The sequence below is a fragment of the Malus domestica genome, chromosome 11, assembly GCF_042453785.1.
Source record: "Malus domestica chromosome 11, GDT2T_hap1".
NCBI lineage: Eukaryota > Viridiplantae > Streptophyta > Magnoliopsida > Rosales > Rosaceae > Malus > Malus domestica.
Genome location: NC_091671.1, coordinates 23,277,536 through 23,278,863, shown reverse-complemented (window position 1 = coordinate 23,278,863; position 1,328 = coordinate 23,277,536). Strand labels below are relative to the sequence as shown.

The 1,328-nt window shown below is 38.9% G+C and overlaps 1 protein-coding gene across 1 annotated transcript; it reads right to left on the bottom strand.

Moving 5' to 3' along the window:
* Nucleotides 1-541: 541 nt before the first annotated feature.
* Nucleotides 542-1,024, bottom strand: LOC139189492 (uncharacterized). The gene is made up of 2 exons (XM_070808449.1): nucleotides 739-1,024; nucleotides 542-675 (listed from the first exon to the last, which is right to left on the bottom strand). Exons 1-2 carry the CDS (start codon nucleotides 1,022-1,024, stop codon nucleotides 542-544), a joined length of 420 nt encoding a protein of 139 aa, XP_070664550.1.
* Between the last annotated feature and the right edge of the window lie 304 nt (nucleotides 1,025-1,328).

Below are 1,328 nucleotides of genomic sequence, written 5' to 3'. Positions count from 1 at the left end.
CAAAGGCATATCAAACTTCCATCCATGTTTGTAACTCTCTTTAACAATCATGCAATTAAAAACCAAATCCTCATCATTATGTTGGAAGGTACCCTAAGACACAAACACACAAAAACGACTCTTTTTGGTTTGTTTTTCAAAACTTTTTCTAATTTTTTTCAAATTTTCGTATTTTGCTTTCAAAACACATTAAAACAGCTCAAAACACACTAAAAATACTTAAATCAGTAAGAAACAACATTAGAAGTGATAGGTGGTAAAATCCCATGAAAATCATGCAAAAACAGCTTGTTTACCCCCCCCCCCCACACTTAAACCAAACATTGTCCTTAATGTTTAAAACAAAGACTCAAATATAAGCATACAAACAACACAATTAACAATCACGATAAGCATGGAAAAATAAATGCAGTAAAGAGAAGGGTTTAGGAACGCAAATCTGAGTTTGGAATGAGAATTCCAACATTCCCTAGTTGAATGTATGGGTTGCCTCCCAAGAAGCGCTTGCTTTAACATCTTGCAGTCGGACAAAAACCTCCATTTAGACTTCATTGGAGCCCACGGCATGGAGGGGTGTTTCCTCCACCACATGCTCCTCAAAAAGGTCGTAGTAAGGCTTCAAACGATGCCCGTTCACCTTGAATTCTTGGCCAGTCTTGAAACTTTGGATTTGGACTGTACCATAGGGAAAGAAATTAGTAATAACAAACGGGCCAATCCATTTGAAAAGTAACTTACCGAGAAATAAACGTAGGGGGGAATTGAAAAGTAACACTTTCTGCCCTATTGAAAATGTCTTGCTACAAATCATCTTTTCATGGAATGCCTTTGTCTTCTCTTTGTAAATTCGAGCATTCTCATAAGCCTCGTGCCTAATCTCTTCAAGTTCATTCAATTGTAGCTTCCTATGAATTCCAGCAGCATCTATGTCCAAATTGAATGTCTTGACAACCCAATGTGCCTTGTGCTCTAATTCAATAGGAAGATGGCACGGTTTGCCATAGATGAGCCGAAATAAAGGCATGCCAATGGGTGTTTTGTAGGTTGTACGATACGCCCACAGTGCATCATCCAAACGCAAGCTCTAATCTTTCCTAGTTGGTCCCACGGTCATGTCCAAAATCTGCTTGATTTCCCTATTCGAAACCTCAGCTTGGCCACTTGTTTGAGGGTGATAAGGTGTTGAAACCTTATGTGTGACACTATATTTCTTAAGTAGCGCCTCGATGGTTCGATTGCAAAAATCAGAACCCCCATCACTTATGAGAACTCTTGGCATGCCAAACCTTGCAAAGATGTTAGTTCTAATGAAATCTACAACCACTTTA